We start from the raw sequence: 14,316 nt of genomic DNA, 5'->3' as shown, positions 1-14,316 counted from the left end.
CCAAAGTGAGTCCACTGAACTCCTCCCCACAGTCTGCAGCACCTCGGTGGCCTCCTGTCCCCAGAGCCACCATGAAACAAGTGGCACATGAGATGGGTATGATTTCAGCTTTACTGGAGGCTTGATGCTCGCGGGCAGAAACAAGACTGGATACAGGAGCCACAAGAGGGAATTTGCAGAAGTGGTCAGCCTTGATGTAACACTGCTCCCAAAGGTACCAGCCACAGGACAATTATGCATTCAAAAATCATGGCTTTGGAAGAATTATGGATATACTATAACACCCAGAGACCCTCATTAGCAGTAATTTGATAGCTTTTGCCCTTCTTCCTTTACCTTTGTCATACAGCTTTCCCTAACAGACAGTTTCTCTCTTAATTTTCTTGACAGTTGTTCAGCATGCAGACACCCATGTCTTCCACTCCACCCTCTAGACACTCCCATTTCCATACATTTTCCTCTTTTACAGGAGAAGTAGTTTCTCCATCACACTTCTTGCTCCCATATCATCGCAAAATGCATTCAGCCCTGCAGGATAACTCAATGCCAAAAGGGCTGTGAGCACAACGCAGTGCTCATACCACTTTACCCTTCTAATAAACCTTTCACTGCATTTGACATGATACAGGTCTTGTCCACCCATGAAAGCTTTCTTGCTTATCAGGAGAAATTTTAATCAACTAGAAGGGAAAACACAGCCTGACATTTTATTGCTTCCTTGTGCTTTGCTTTTAGATGTTACAGTTTTCTCCAATTTGTACTCTTGCTAATCTCTTTAACCAGGGATCGGTAGAAAGCCTCAAGTCTCATGCCCAGCAGCTTCCCCAAGATAATTTGGAGGCATGGTAGTAGGCAGAGGAGTGTGGGGGCAGCAGGGCCAGGGTGGGTGCTCATGGTGGAGTGGGAGAAGGCGGCACTAGGCAACCAGCTCTCACATTCACTTCAGGTTCTGGGACATGGTTTTGTCCTGGCCACAATTACAAAACAACAAACAACGTCTGTGGGGAAGGGTCATAATAAGTTCAGCTTTCCTCTATTAAAACCATCTGGTGCCTATAAAAAAACCCAACTGGTTGGTTGGGATGGTTGGTAGCACCTCCTCCCTGCTCAGCTCTTCCTGGCATTTCTCGAGACTGTGGTGGAACTCGGAGGTGCCATCATGATGGACAGGGCTGCCATGGGAACAGGAGCCCAGTGGACATACACCCCGCTTTGCATCCCTCCTGCTGTGAAGAAGATGCCCCAGCAGCCAACTCATTTCACTTCTTCTTATCTGAGCCAGACCCTTCTTTATGAGGTGCTTTGTCCCCTCAGCAACACAGGCTCCTGCCACGGTGCCCTTGGTGAGCCTGTGAGAGGGCTGTGCTTTCTGAGCAAAATAAAAAGTCCCTGCAAGGCCAGCGTGGGACCCAGCAAAGGGTTTCTCCAGGTCGGAGACACCAATGGGTCCCCCTCCAGCATCAACAGTGAGAGGCATCGCCAAACCTGCAGGGGATGGGAACCTTTATTTTTCCTTTATTAAAAAAAAAAAAGCCTAAACCTCCCCTTTGTTTCCAACAGAAATAAAAGGAGGAAAAAAAAAAGAAAAAAAGAAAAGAGAGGAGCCCTTACAGCCAGTTCCCCAGCCTGTAACACAAAACCGCGCTGTGCTGGGAAACCCTACACCACGCGGCATCCAGCTCATGTACTCCTGCTCCACTCGCCGCCTCCCGGATGCTTCCCCAAGCCCAAACTGCCCTTGAGAGAAGCCAAGCCTCAGCCTCTGCTGAAAAGCCTCTTTGTTTGGATTCCCCTTCCAAATCAGCGTATCCTGAGATTGAACTCCCTCCCACCCCTCTGCAAGGCTTTTTAATGTTCAGATGCCTTTGGCAGCGGCCAGATTCGCCAGCAGGTTTGCGGTCCTGTAATAGCATTCAAAACCTTGGTGCTGGGGCACGTACAGTGCTAGGAACTTTATTCACGTTAAAGGAGAGAGGGGGGGGGAAAAAATTTGCAGAATTACTTCAAACGATCCTTTAATCATAAATTGCAAACAGAGGAGCTAAGTTCTCCTTAATTAAACAATAGCTTTAATCAACCCTCAATAACCTACATTAAGGCACACCGGTGAGCTGGCAAGGCACTTTTTATTCTCTCAAACTGGAATAACTGAAAGAAAACTAGACAAGGCATTGGAGAAACCCAGGCACGCTGTCTGGTCCATAGATGCATCACCAAGAGGGTTTGACTCCCAACTGCTGTCATAGGCTTTCCATGCAACCTCAAGTCCATCACTCATTGCGCCCAGAAACTAAATGCATCTTCCTGCACTGCCCACTGTCTGCAAGCTCAGGGGCACAAGTGTGCCACATCCGTACAGGCCCTGAAGTGCAACGGGGTCCCCTGTCTCCCTTGGGCTTTGCAAGCACCCCAAAATCCCACAGAGGGCAGGACCTACAGTCCTCCCATGCCAGGACCTCTGATGTAGCACAAACCCACCCAAGACCCACAAATAGTACCAAGGAATAATTTGAGTTACCGCTCAGAGTGAAACGCAGCAGATCTTGCGACATGAGACTGTAATGGGAACATCAGCCCCACACCTCGCCCCGACACCGAAGGGAAAAATCAACCCTCTTCTCCAAAACCAGCCTCAGGCCCAGGACTTGAAGCAATTTCATCGGGGAAAAGTTGTTTTTCACTTGCAGTTAGCTTTTTAATCGACCTCAGCGTTATATCTTTCTCTGTGAAAGCAAAATGCTGAGCATTTAAGCAGGTGGATTTTCAGACTGTGGACCCAATCCTGCATTCGTAAAGCAATACCCACTGTTGCAGACAACTTCAGTGAAAGCAAAAGCAAAGTCCCTGTGGTTATATTCACAATCCAGATGCATCCCAAACTTTATCCCACTTGTCTGGCTGTTGCAAACACACTGCATCCCTAGACCCTGCAGTAGCTCATAGAGCTTTAGGCACTGGAAAAAATTCTTTGTGCCTATGCACGCGGTGATTTATCAAAATAGGTTTTCTCTAAATTGCTATTTGACTTTTCCAAGGGTTTTGCATTTGACAAAGATTCGTACCAGCTCAGTCAGAAAAATAAATGACACAAAACTTCTCCTTTAAGGAAAAAAAAAAACCAAAAACCCACCCAACCCTCACAGCCCAATGCTTTAGAAATGCTTCCACATGCTAATCAGCCTCCTATTCAGCTCCAGACTGAATAGGACTCCAACAATGACAAAGAAATACGCTGAACCTATTCCACATTTCATCCCCTTCACTCAAAATGTTGCTGTTACCTTGGTTTTCAGCCGCTCTGTGGGAGCTGCAGCAGAATGACAGCTGCATGCTAAAGCTGCAGGGATGGTCAAGAAACGAGGAGCACTAGATGAAAAAGTATCCATCCCGGATTATGGGGAAAAAAATGTGGAATTATTTGATGAGATAGTCACTGATGCTGCAAACTTTGAAAAGAATAAATAAGAAAATAAAAAAAGCCCCCCAAAACCCAAGGCCTCTGCTGAAAACATAGCCTCTTGTGGTCAGGCAATAAAGGGAATTTTTTTTTTTTTTTTTAGCTTGGCAAGTATGAGTAGGCTAAAGCCCCCTCCAGGCCCTTCCTTTGAGAATTAGCCATTTGTCTTATGTATTATCAACTGGCAGATGTCTCAGTGCACCTTTCCCCCATATCCTTAACCAGAAAAACTTCGGCTCTTATTGTGGGAACAGATGAGCCAGTTCCCACTGCAACGGGTGATGTAAGGTCATTTCCCTTTTCTGCAAAACACCGAAGCAGGGAAATGCAGCCACCCGGGGAAGCTTTCACAGGAATTGAGGTGGGAAGCTCCAGGAGAGGTGCACACATGTTCTAGGGACATGCTTCAGCCCAAGTGCTGGGAGCCAAGGACTTTCTCCACTTTGCTGAGGATCTGAGTTCAAAAGATACCTTGGGAGGCAGGCAATGGCCTGGCAGGAGCATTGAAGTTTGCAGCTTCATTGAAATTGTTCAGAATTAGAGGTACCTCAGTAGTTCTGAAAGCCCCACTGGGCACCTGGGTGCATCTGTACTGGAAATATTGCCTTCAAAGTGTGCCCTCACCCTCACCAGGCTCCAGCTCCCTGCCCACGCATGGAGGTGATGCTCCTTCACATTCCATGCCTCCTTAGATTAGGAATTCCCAGAGGCACAAACCTCCCCTACGACATGCCTGGGCAAGACCATGGGCAGCAGGGCTCAAATGCTGGCACAGGACTCCTCTGGGGCTTTGGCTGGACTGCAACCCAAAAACTGAAGGGAAAAGCAGCTCCCCAAAAAGCAAGGGCCATCTGATTGATGATCAAAGAGCTTCAGAAACCTGCTAACACCAGACTGATTCACAGCTATTGACTTCAAAGGAGTTTTGCTGCCTGCCATCAGCTTACCATCCATCCAAAATTACTCCATGAGCATCACTCAGAACATGAATGCACCCAGCATTCACTGACCGGACTAGCATTTTGCCACACTATTTTTTGACTCTCATTTTGGAAACAAACTCTTTAAAGAGTGGTGGGCTTTGCAGAAAAGCCTTGGAAGCCATCAAAATGCTTAGGGTGCAGGACCAGTTGCCACGGCTGCTGCGCTCTACAAAGATCAGAGAAAAGACCTCGCTGTCAGCATCGGTGGGAATGATAACCAGGGCTGGGCTGGCTGCTTGATCCCGCCAGCCTCAAGCTGAGTCTGGCAGCCAGGCTTAAAGAAAGGCCCATCACACCACCCCAAAACAGAGGTCATAAATAACTTGCTGAGCACCAACAAGACAGGAAGACTAGACCCCATTTGGCAGTGGCTGGACATTTTGAGGTACGCGATGATGTCTCAGCTTTGCATAAGCACATGCTGAATTAACAGAAATGCAATTAATATCTGTGTGCAGTGCCTGTCTCCAGTACTTGCATGATCAGACACAGGGGCACTGCTGTAAAAGCTTTCAAAAATGGCTGTCATTCTCACTAATATCAGTAAAGCCAGGTGAAAGCTAATTACAGGATGCCATGCAGCTTGTCACTTCCTTTGCACAGCAGCAGGCTGCAACCCTGACACTGCAGGGAGAAGCAAGCTCTCAGAGAGAGCATCATTTGTTTCAAGAGGGATGGCTGCCCAAAACCACTAAGCAGTAACTTTCACTTTTTCTATTTAAACGCATAGAAGGAAGAACCACGCTGTTCTCAGTTCCTCTAACCAGCAAAGGTGAAGCATCTCCAAGAGGTACAGCCTGTTGTCTGCAAACTCCCAAAGCAGTGAAGGACACCCCCATGCCACAGCTACCTTCAGTGTTCAGGGAAGGTCTGGGTTAGCCCAGCAATGCCAATCCAGCCTCAGTTTGCTGTGTCTGTCAGACACCACAGGCTAAGCCCACAGGTATGTTTTATCAGAAAGGCTGGAGGCATCTCCCAAGCTTTTCTGTGCTATGGTAAATGCAGCTTTCATGTCTTTTTGAGCAAGGGATGAAAAATTATGGGAAAGTACTAGAGGAATATGAACTCTCTCCAGTGATTCAGTGTCAGCAGCATTGTCAGACCAACTGCAGCTTCATTTGGGCTTTGGTTGGCAGCACCAGTCTAGCCCTATAGCTCCTGACTGAGAGCACCATATGCTCAGATAAGACAAGCTCATATATGGGTGCGAGCTACAGGCAACACTAGAACATGAACACACAGCATGAAGAGCAGAGGCATTTTCAGAGCATCAGAAGCTCTGGAGTTAAATTACATGTTCCGCTTATAACATTTACTTGATGCGGAGAGTCAGTTTTCATCCCTCTGTCTTCAAAACATCCAACGCATGTGAAAAACAAGCCCATTTACGTGACCAACTTGAAAGGACAGAGTTTATAGGAATTTCTGATACTTAGAAACCTGTCAGGACAAACCTAATTTTCAAACTCATTAATACATTGTCTTGGTAACAAACTTACGCTTAAGGCAAGTTTTCCAATGGTTTGTGTGAAGAGCTATATGAAGGCACCTCAAATTTCTCTTTTTTGGTGATGTTCTGCCTCTTCGGGATTAACTTGAGGAGCAGCTTCTGCTGATCATGATCCCACCATTACAACTAAGCCATCGCGTGCAGCTAAAAGGCAAGAAGGGATTCTCAAGCATAACTTCCCAACAGCTGTTCTAACACAACCCCATACAGAGACATCTGATCTGCACCAAGGAGCTTTCCACCTGCTAAAATTGTGGAGCAGGTAGTGCTTCTCCAAGGTAGATGTCATAGGAGAGCGCAGAATGGGGATAGATAGGATGGCTTTGAAAGGGATACAAATGCCCTTCTGAGAAGGGGCCCAGGCTGATCCATGAGATGTGACAGGGCAGCCTCTGCCCAACCTTTGGTGAGAGCCCCCCACCCAGCCAAGGTATCTGCAATGCCAGACAGAAGGCTGGGTGCAAGCAGGACCCCCACGCATGCAGCAGTACAGCACCGTGTTGGTAAGGGGGAAGCACAGAGGGCTGCTTTAGCCTCTGCTGTACCAGTCATCCCACAGCCCTGCCACACCAGCCAATGAAAAAAAGTAATAATCATGAAGTATATTCAGACGACTGACTTCAGACTTTATAATTACAAAATAAATGCTGGATTATTTTAATTCACCTGTTTTTTGAGGCTTTATCATTCACCTGATTCTCATTTTCAAGCCTTTTTTTTTTTAAATATGAAACCTGACCTATCAAAAAAACCAACACAACTGCAGAAGCCAGAGCCCTAAGACAGAACAAAAAGAAAGGCAAAAAAAAATAAAAGTGACAGCCCTCATACTAAAAGCCCAGCTGGCATCCTGATGTGCAGGAGGGAAAGCCGCATCCAGGGAGGGCTTTTCCCTGCTGCCCCCCTCCTCAGGGCACAGCCCCCCGGGGCTACATGGGGCTGGGGGAAGCAGTCATTCTCAGCATTGGCTGTGTGGATGCTGGGATAGGAGGGTTGGAAGGCTGCTGCCTTTCCCCACGCTGCCTTCAACAGGCATGCCCTTGTTCCAGGCGCAGGCAGACTGGGCGACCACAACGGTCCCTTCTGGATTACCATGGATGAAGCGGGAGCATTGTATGAATGAAACGGAGAGGATGGAGTCTGCTCCGCCAGAGCAAGCTATGGAGCAGAGCTGGGGCTTTTTTTCCCCCTCTTTTAAGTCATTTCAGACAGAGATGGAGGCATGCAAGCACCCTTCCTATCTCAGATGCAGGCACTAAAGAGGAGCCCTGCTTTGCAAGACTGTGCCCGTGCAGCGCGGGTTCCCCAACTGTGGTATGCAAACCATCTTCGGGCGGTATACGGAGGCACATGCATCTGGAGGATATACCGTCAGCCTGTATCTAGACAAACAAAGTCAGACCAAAACAGCCTAAGAAAGGCATGCATATTAAATTGAGATTTAAAGGGTATAAAAATAATCTGTTTGATCTGGGAGTGATGTTTATATTATTTTCTGTGCTCACTACAAACAGACAATTAAAAAAAAAAAAGTGTCATCTACTGTAATTGTGATCCCATCTCCTGCCTGTCTCAGCAGCAGGTACACAGGATTCAAAGCACTTCTGGCCATGAAGCAGTTGCACGTAATTCTGCTTTCCTGGAGACACATCTTCAGGTTGGCCAAATTCCACTGACTCGGGAAAGCCAGCAGATTTATAACCCCGAGGACTCAGTCTGCCATAGGTACAGCGTTTCCTTGTTCTGCAATTAACACCTCAAGTATAATTGTCACTAATAACCTTCTCTTGATAGTTTTTTTTTAGTTTTCATAAAGCCAACACAGAAAAGGTGCATTTTAAACCCTCCAAAATATTTCTCTCATCTTTTCTTCCAGTCATCTTTGGCTCCTTTGGTCTTTCAAGAGAGGAGCAAAACTAAGGATGGGTAACATGCGTAGATGCTGACTGTTGGTTTAGTAAGCAGCTTTTCAAGGCTCAAAAAAGCTCCTTTACTCCCAAGTTACAGTGGGGTACAACCGCACAACCCCATGCCAAGATGCCACCTCTGCAAACCTGCCTTTCCCAAAGCACTTCCAGACCAGCCACCCCCAAAACAGACCCTGCTGTCTCACAGGGAGCTCACTGCCGCCAAGAGATCCTACAGGTATTAAAATAAGCGATACATAAACATTAACGACCAAACCCCATCTAGGGATGCTCAAAACACGATGATGACTCTCCACCCACGCAGTTTCTCGCGTGTGGTATGGACTCAGTCCTCCCCAACATGGAGAAGACACAGCATGGAGAAGACAACGCCAAGGCATTGGGACTGCCTGTCTGGTTTAGTACAGTTGGATCTTGTTGTCCCTTGCCGAAAATAAGAAATGGTTGGGTCAGCAGTTTCTTCAGGAGAGTATAGAAAGATGTTACCTACACGACAAGTGAGCCCTGCACAGCAGGGTAGTCTTAAAAATAAAAAAACCCCCAACAACCCAAACAAAGTAAAGTTGCTTAGCTCATCAAATTCAACTTTACAGCATCCAAATAACTCTAACCTCATCCCTCATCTTTAATTCCTCCCACTCCTTACACTTAAATGACAATCCTAGGCCTGTTTGTGCCGATTTTCGTGGCGGAGCAACAGGGCCCCTGGCAGAGCTCAAACCCTTTTTGCTTCTGAAAGCTGGACGATGACACAATTTTCTACAGAGAAGAGGAAAGTTAAGAGTAATCTAAACTGTTAGCCCAAATTATAAGATTATATCCCCACTTACATAAACATGTTCAGGTCCTGCTGGTGTAAACATTTACTTTCAAAGTTCATTTTAGCATCAAGCTCGCTACAGAAGAGTGGATGCCAAATTTGTGCGAAAGCCGAAGAGATATTAAGGTCGTAAGAGGCCTATACATCTGTTGCTTCAAAACCTCCCAAAGGCAGTAAAACTTGTGTTGTACAGATTAACTGGGATTGACAGAAGAGAGAAAATTAAATTAGAGACAGAAAATAAGCAGGGCAGTAAATTATGGGCAGTTTACATCTCACCAGCCTGAAACATATGCTCCCATAAACCCAATTTCCACAAGCCTAGGAAACAGGTATGCCAGATGAAATCCCTCTATTTTATAACACAAGCAGGACTTTTTGGAAGCTGTTCTACCTGCTCAAGCTGCACAAATACAAGCTACCGAAGACCCTCATCTGCCCCATCGGCCTTGCTGACACAGCCTTCCCCTCTTCCGAGATTAAACACTCGACTTAACACCCGTCACCAAAGCACAGGTGGCTGCTCAGTTTGCTGAACGTGGGGAGTCCCTGCCAAGGGCAAAAAAGCAGGTCTGAGAGGAATAAATTTAACCCTAGATGCTCCATCTGTGGAGCCAGGCTCCAAAACATCCCACCTCAAGGGTCAGGGCAGGAAGGTTTCCCCACCTGGCCCCTGTCTCCTGCAGAAAGGCGGTGGCTGGTTGCAGCAGCTCCGTGCAGTGCTACAACCGGGCAGCAAAACCCCACGGCATCAGGGAAGGATGCCCTGTGGGACCTGCCCCAGCCAGGGTCACACCAGTGCCTCCAGTAACAAATCTATGCTCCAGGCAGGAGGTGCAAGAAACTCCTAGCAAAGGGATGGGGCTGCAATTGGGCTGAGGATGATCGGATGAATATGGAGTGAGGTCCTCCCATTACACCTCTTATTTTGTTGCTCAGAGTTACCTACAGCTCTATGTGAAGACACTGACGAGCTCAGTGGGGGCAACTTCAGGCCTCCCCCCTGGGCTGAGCTCCTCAGTCACATTTCCAGATGTGTCATGGTGACCAGCAAGACAGGGACAGGGCAGCAGGGACTCTTCCACACCATCAAGCTCTCCCATAGGCCTAACAATTTCAGGAAGCATCTTCTAATTCTCTAAACAGAGCCATCCCGAGAGGAGGAAGCAGATGGAGAAAGTTATTTTCCCCTCTCGGATGACCTGCTTTAATAAATGCACACTCAGTTCTTTTCTGCCTCTTTTACCGAGTTAAGCACTGACATGAAATTTCTGGGAAGGTCACTGTGTCAGTGATGAAGCCTCTTGTTCATGCAAGAAATCAAGGATTTGTCAGTGCCATGTGCACTCATTAGAGGAGTGGGGTATTCCAAAATACTCAGCTCCCTGCCAATCCAAATGCAGGAGAAATGGGGTGTCTGGTTCAGCAGATCTTCATCCAACCTACTTCACCAGCAACACACTTCTTTGCTCCTCGTGATCCCCAAGGAACAAAGATACAAATCTTCCCCTTATGCATCTACTATCAAGATAACTATTGTACTTAACGATGAAAGACAAAAGTGGATCTTTCTAATGACTTGCGCCAAATTAAAGTTGAAGGAAGCTCCTGATAGCTCTGCTTTACTTATTCTGACTTTCTTAGATGCTTATGATAATTGTCTTCTGGGTAATTTGTTTAAATTTGTATGTAAACAAAGAATGGTTTGTACACATCTACCACCTCACAGAGAGCTGATGTATGTCATTTCTGAAAAACATTTTAGCCATAGTTTATTCTTTTCATTTTCCCCCCATAGAAAACCGATTCAGGTCAGAATTACAGCAATACCTGCAGTAGAAGCCAATGCAGTGTCACAGACCTCTGCAAATCAAATGGCCAGTTTTAATATTTCCTAAAGTGGTCTTCAAATGAGAAAAAGCCTTCTGTTTCCCTGCTACTCTAAATGTCTTGGGCAGCCACTCAAGAGGCGTAACTCAGTTTAACTGCACTGGAGGCCATTGGCCATGTGCCTACATGCACCAGCAGATGACCTCTACCGAGTACCTCCACCTTAAAATAAGTCATTTCACCCAATTCTGCTTCTCATTATCTTACACAGGTCTCAGGTTTTTTTACCAAACATATAAATACCCATCAACTTGTATCTGTCTGAATTTCTCTTACAGGCTTCAACTAGAGAACCTTTCTTTCACCTTCAAAGTGGTTTTGTGTTTTGGTGTTTGGTTTTTTGGGGTTTTTTTAAACAAGCTCAGGAAGGAAAAAGCTGGGAATCGAGAGCTTGGAAACTATAAGCTCTTAAATCTTCCCTAGCAAAAGGCAGAGAGAAGAGCAAGCCATGGCTCCTGCAAGTGGGACAGCTGGCTTTCACGGCAACTCACGCCCAGTCATCCACCAGCAGGTCCGATACTACTGGTCTGGGTGTATTTGAAAAGCCCATCCCCAAACACACATCACTGACTATCCATCATATAATCACCTCCCTTACCACGTCCCACCCGTGCTCTTCACCTGCCAGTGATCAGCCAGATCTAAACTTTGCTTCAGCTGTTGAATTTATGCTCTTACTTTTAAATGCTCCTCCCGCTAAAAAAAAAAAAAAACAACAACAAAAAAAAACAACCAACAAAACAAACCCAACCAGCTCTGGTGTTTACTTTCTGATTTCCACCTGTAGTAAAATGTGAAACAAAGCAACAATCAGAGTTTTTGCTGTATCACATTATTCCCCGCTAACAATACTTTTCAGTGATGCTTGATAAGCTCTGTTTACTCAAACTATCACAAGTAGAATAACACATGTCAAGTAACTGCTTTTTCATTTAGGACCCTTAGCCTAGAGAAGGGGAAGAGAAACCCTTTACCCATTCAAACAGCACTTACTCATGCCAGGAACGCCTGAAGTTAAGAAAACTTGCGTAAATAAAAGTTTAAAAGTTCTGACTCCTAGAAGTTGTTTTATTAGGAATCCAACCTTCTGTTTAAATAAGTGAGGTAAGTCAAGCTAGTTATGTTTCTACTTAAATTAGTTTCATTTATGGGATATCAAGTATTTTTATTTTTTCCAGATACAAGAAGATGAAGCTTTCTGCACTAGCCTCTATTCTTGTGGGAATATAAAGAGAAAACCATGCCTCTCTTCTTAATGTATTAGTGCCTCGTAATATACACCAGATGATCAATAAACTACATAAAAATTAAATCAAACTGACAGTCTTTAAAAAATGGGCTCTAAGCAGAAACAATTGTTTTAAAGACTGTGGTGTCTGGAGTATTAAACTCACGTGCTGTTGTGTTATTAATCTCTTTGTTGGAAGCCAGTTGATTTCCCCTGCCTGTGTCTGTCAATTAAATATTCAGCATTGTAGCCACAATTGAACGGTTGATGTTTTGGCATGCAAAATCTTTTTGAGACAGACTGTTGACAGTTTCCTTACATGCCATACCATTTCCAAAAGCCAAGCAGGCTAGCAAAGTAAGGCCTCTGCCAGGGACTACGAGATGCCTGAGAGCACTTCAAAGCACTCTTTTAAAAAAGAAATGAGTTTAGCGAGATGCCTGCGCTGGGTGCAGGAAGGGGAGAGGGAAGAAAGACAGAACCACGGGTACAACCGACCTCCGAGCAACACAAAGTAACCAGAGTGGCAAGAGTTGCTTTTTTTCTTTCCTCGTTATTAACAAAAATATAAAAGCAACCCCAAGCGGGGCGGCTCGCTGCAGCGGTAGAGCACTACCTCCACCTGGAGCTGGCCCCGGCGCCTACCGAGGGGCCGCTGGCCGGGGGGTGCGGGGACGGCCCAGGGGGCCCCCCCCGAGCCCACAGTGTCCCCTGCGTACGGCTGCCGGGCTGCCCCCCCCCCCCCCCCCCTCCCCGGGTCAGGACACGGCAGCGGGAGGAAGCGATAAATAACTAAAATAATAGTAAAAACCAGTAAATCGGGGGGGTAGGTGTGCTGTGCCCACCTCTCCCCGCGGACAGCCGGCTGCCCCCCGCCGGCGGGACGCGCTGCCCGGCCCGGCGCTGCCCGCTCCCCGGCTCGCCTCGGCCGGCGGCCCCGCTCCGCGCCCCGCTTTTGTTTGGGAAGCTCTGCCCGCCCTCCCGCCGCGAAACCTTCCCGGAGGGGGAGTCCAGGGGGTGGGGGGCTGTGGGGGGAGAGGAGCGGAGGGTCGCGGAGCCCCGCAGAAGCCCCGCGGCTGCTCACCCATGACGAGGCAGAGGAAGTCGAGGCAGATGAGCAGGGCTTTCTTGCTGCTGCTCTTGGCCGGGTTGTTGTTCAGCGCCGGGCTGCCCCCATTCTTGCTCTCCGGCGGGATCGCCTTATCGTACTTGTAGCTCTGCATTATCGGGGGCGAGCGCCCGAGCCGTGCCGTGCCGTGCCGAGCCGAGCCGGGCCGGGCCGCGCCGAGCCGAGCCGGGCCGCGCCGAGCCGAGCCGGGCCGCCGGGCTCACACGCGGTGCGGCGGGGAGGTGCTGCCCGCGCTGCCGGAGCCGCTCCCGGCCTCTCCGGGGGGGCACGGGAGGCGAAACGCAGGCGGGTCTTCCAAAAATTTAAAAAAAAAAAAAAAATTTAAAAAAAAAAAAAAGCAAAAACAAAACAAGCACAAAACCACCAGCAAAGGAGGGGCGGGAGGGAAGGGGGAAGCGAGGGAGAAGTTTGCGGGTGTCCCAAGGCGGTGGAAAAGTCCTGGAGGAAAAGCCGAGGGGAGGGAGAAAAATCTATCTATCTATCTATGTATCAATGTCTCAGTACGGCGGGGGGAAAGGTAAAAGGTGCGGAGCGAGGAGCCGGGCGATGCTGACTCCCGGGGGCAGGTGGGTCCGCGGTTCTGCTCCGCGCTCTGCTCCGCGCTGCGCTGCGTTGGGGGCTCCCGCCGCGCCCGCCCCGGCCGCTCTGGGAGCCACCGGCTTGTTTCTGCACTTTTATTTCGCGAGGTCCTTTCCACCCCTTAGGAAAAAAAAAAAAAAAAAAAAAAAAAAAGAAGAAAAAAAAAAAGGGGGAAAAAAAATCAGTCACTTCGCCTCGGATGGGATATCCAAGTAAGCACAGCCCCTTTCCTGCATCTGACATTTTACATAGATAATTAACTCCACATTTTTTTCCTGAGGGAAGTTAAAAAAAAAAAATAGTCAGGAACTAAAGTTTTTTCACAGGCCAGAAGGAGGGAGCCTCTAGCGTTCACAAACCAGAGAGAAGTGCAACGGGAGAGGGAGGGGGGGAAGGAAAACAACCAGCCGATCCAAGGCTGGAGGACTCCCGAAAAGGTGGTAACGGTGTGAAAGGGAGAAAACTAGGAACAAATAACTTTAAACATTTTTCTCCTGTTTTTTCTTCCCGCCCTCCAGCTCTGTTCCATGTGCTGAGACGGACCCTTTCGAGGGGGTGCGGGGTGTGTGGTACCCACAGACCCTGATGCCTGGCAGACCCCCATGGGGCTACCGTGGTGGGGCCTGATCCTGCCCTGCCTGCTCAGGGCTGATGGGGGGGGGGGTTTGCCACAGGCACCACCACCCAACCGTAGCAGCTCTGCCCTCCTGCACCAGCAGCTTCACAAAATTAGTGTAACGAGAGGGTTCGGAGTTGGGTGAGGGATTATTGTGTTGGTTAATCGCCCCTTTG

General features: G+C 47.9%; 1 protein-coding gene across 1 annotated transcript in view; it reads right to left on the bottom strand.

Annotated features, from left to right (window-relative positions):
• PLPP3 (phospholipid phosphatase 3) overlaps positions 1 to 13,961 on the bottom strand; it is a 46,164-nt gene extending 32,203 nt beyond the window's left edge. Inside the window, exon 1 of the mRNA XM_074831943.1 lies at positions 12,901 to 13,961. Coding sequence (XP_074688044.1) covers positions 12,901 to 13,039 — 139 coding nt within the window. The 5' untranslated portion in view covers positions 13,040 to 13,961. The remainder of the gene's footprint in view (positions 1 to 12,900) is intronic.
• Positions 13,962 to 14,316: the final 355 nt, after the last annotated feature.

The sequence above is a fragment of the Strix aluco genome, chromosome 8 (genome assembly GCF_031877795.1).
Source record: "Strix aluco isolate bStrAlu1 chromosome 8, bStrAlu1.hap1, whole genome shotgun sequence".
Lineage (NCBI taxonomy): Eukaryota > Metazoa > Chordata > Aves > Strigiformes > Strigidae > Strix > Strix aluco.
Note: the sequence above shows the minus strand (reverse complement) of the source record. Positions and strands in the feature narration are given on the sequence as shown.